The sequence below is a fragment of the Tachyglossus aculeatus genome, chromosome 12 (genome assembly GCF_015852505.1).
Source record: "Tachyglossus aculeatus isolate mTacAcu1 chromosome 12, mTacAcu1.pri, whole genome shotgun sequence".
Classification (NCBI taxonomy): Eukaryota; Metazoa; Chordata; class Mammalia; order Monotremata; family Tachyglossidae; genus Tachyglossus; species Tachyglossus aculeatus.
The window spans coordinates 476857-478743 of NC_052077.1; the positions used below are offsets into that span (position 1 = coordinate 476857).

Sequence of the window (1887 nt, forward strand, 5' to 3'; positions counted from 1 at the left end):
CAGACACCAAAACAAAACAAGTAGACAGACACCAATAGCATCAATATAAATAAAAAGAACTATAGATAAATACACATCATTAATAAAATAAATAGAATTATAAAAATGTACAAATATACACAAGTGCTGTGGGGCTGGGCAGGGGATAGAGCAGAGGGAGGAAGTCGGGGTGATGGGGTGGGGAGGAGGAGCAGAAGAAAAGGGGGACTCAGTCTGGGAAGGTCTTCTGGAGGAGGAGAACTCTCAGTGGGGTATCCAAGGTCACCCAAAAATGACTTCAATAGGAGATAAGAGGAAAGAAATGCTAAAGATCCTCCCCTGAGGCGTCAAACTTCCTGTTGACAAAGCAACAAATCTAAAGTGAAAGAAAAGAGAATGAAGGCAAGGAAATTGGCTTCTTCAAAAGCGTTAGAATTCTCCCCATCGCTGCCTTCATGTCCCCATTCCTCAGGCTGTAGATGAGGGAGTTCAGGGTGGAGGGCACTACCGTGTAGAACACGGACAACAGCAGGTCCAGGATAATGATGATGGCATTTGTTAAGCGCTTACTATGTGCCAAGAACTGTCCTAAGCGGTGGGGGGGAGGGGATACAAGCTAATCAGATTGTCCCACAAGGGGCTCACAGTCTTTATCCCCATTTTACAGATGAGGTAACTGAGGCACGGAGAAGTTAAGTGACTTGCACAAAGTCACACAGCTGATAAGTGGTGGAGCTGGGATTAGAACCCACGACCTTTGATTTCCAAGCCCGTGCTCTTTCCACTGAGCCACGCTGCTCCTCCAGGATCGAGGTGGAGTCCGAGGGCAGTTTTAAATAGGCAACAAACCCAGTGGAGAAAAACAGATTGACGACGAGGAGGTGCGGCAGGTAGGTGGAGAAGGCTTTAGTCCGGCCATCTTCGGAAGAGGTGGTCCTCACCGTGGAGAAGATGTGGGCATAAGAAATAACTATAAAGAGGAAGCAGAAGAAGTTTAAAGTTGCACTGGCAGTGATCAGGAACACCTCCCTGAGGACATCATCAGAGCGGGTGAGGCCCAGTAACTGGGTGATGTCACAGAAAATGTGACAGATCACATTCGAGTCACCAAAAGATGAGAAAAATGCACTGGCAGTGTGCATGAGACCCAAGAAACCACTCCAAAGCCAGAGGTCAGCAGCCATCTTCCCACGGGCCAGTTGGTCCATGATGACCTGGTAACACAGCGGGTGGTAGATGGCCATGTAGCAGTCATAGGACATCACCGTGAGCAGGGTGATCTCCAGTGAAGCAAAATAAGTGAAAATATAGAGTTGGGCAGCCCAGCCCAGGAAGGAGAGGGATCTCTTGTTGGTCAGAGAGTTGTGAATGGATTTGGGGATGATGCCGGGAATGAGGAAGAGGTCGAGAATGGATGGTGCTTGAGGAAGAAGTACATGGGGGTGTGGAGGTACCAGTCGGGGCTGTGATGGAGACGATGAGAAGATTTCCCCGTCAGGGCCACCAGGTAAACCAGGAGGAACAGCGTGGAGTGGACCAGCTGAAGCTCCCGGACCATCAAGAACCCCAGCAGGAAGAATTCCATTACTGTGGAGATGTTGGCCACGTCTGGCGGGAGGCCTTTAGGCATCTTTTGATAGGACCTGATTTCAGACAATCAAGCGATCTATCGATTATATTTATTGAGCGATTACTTGGGAGAGTACAATCCAAACAATGTAACAGCATTGATAGATGCGTGTGGCACAGTGGAAAGAGCTCGGGCTTTGGAGTCAGAGTTCATGGATTCAAATACCGGCTCCACCAGTTGTGAGCTGTGTGACTTTGGGCAAGTCACTTCACTTCTCTGGGCCTCAGTTACCGCATCTGCAAAATGGGGATTAAGACTGTGAGCCTCCCCCATGGGAC

General features: G+C 48.9%; 1 protein-coding gene across 1 annotated transcript; it reads right to left on the reverse strand.

Annotated features, from left to right (window-relative positions):
- Positions 1–304: 304 nt before the first annotated feature.
- Positions 305–1609, reverse strand: LOC119935546 (olfactory receptor 14A16-like). Its single transcript, XM_038754919.1, has 3 exons — positions 1367–1609; positions 829–1259; positions 305–335 (listed from the first exon to the last, which is right to left on the reverse strand). The coding sequence occupies exons 1-3, from the start codon at positions 1607–1609 to the stop codon at positions 305–307; spliced, it is 705 nt and encodes a 234-aa protein (XP_038610847.1).
- Positions 1610–1887: the final 278 nt, after the last annotated feature.

Bases quoted from the DNA above. Each gene is read 5' to 3' on its own strand.
- LOC119935546 (XM_038754919.1), bottom strand. From the start codon at position 1,609: ATGCCTAAAGGCCTCCCGCCAGACGTGGCCAACATCTCCACAGTAATG. The intron at 1,260-1,366 runs GCATCATCCCCA...GCTTCACTGGAG, and splicing joins CGACCTCTTCCTCATTCCCG to ATCACCCTGCTCACGGTGAT. The intron at 336-828 runs GTTTGTTGCCTA...CTTTGTCAACAG, and splicing joins AATCTGTTTTTCTCCACTGG to GAAGTTTGACGCCTCAGGGG.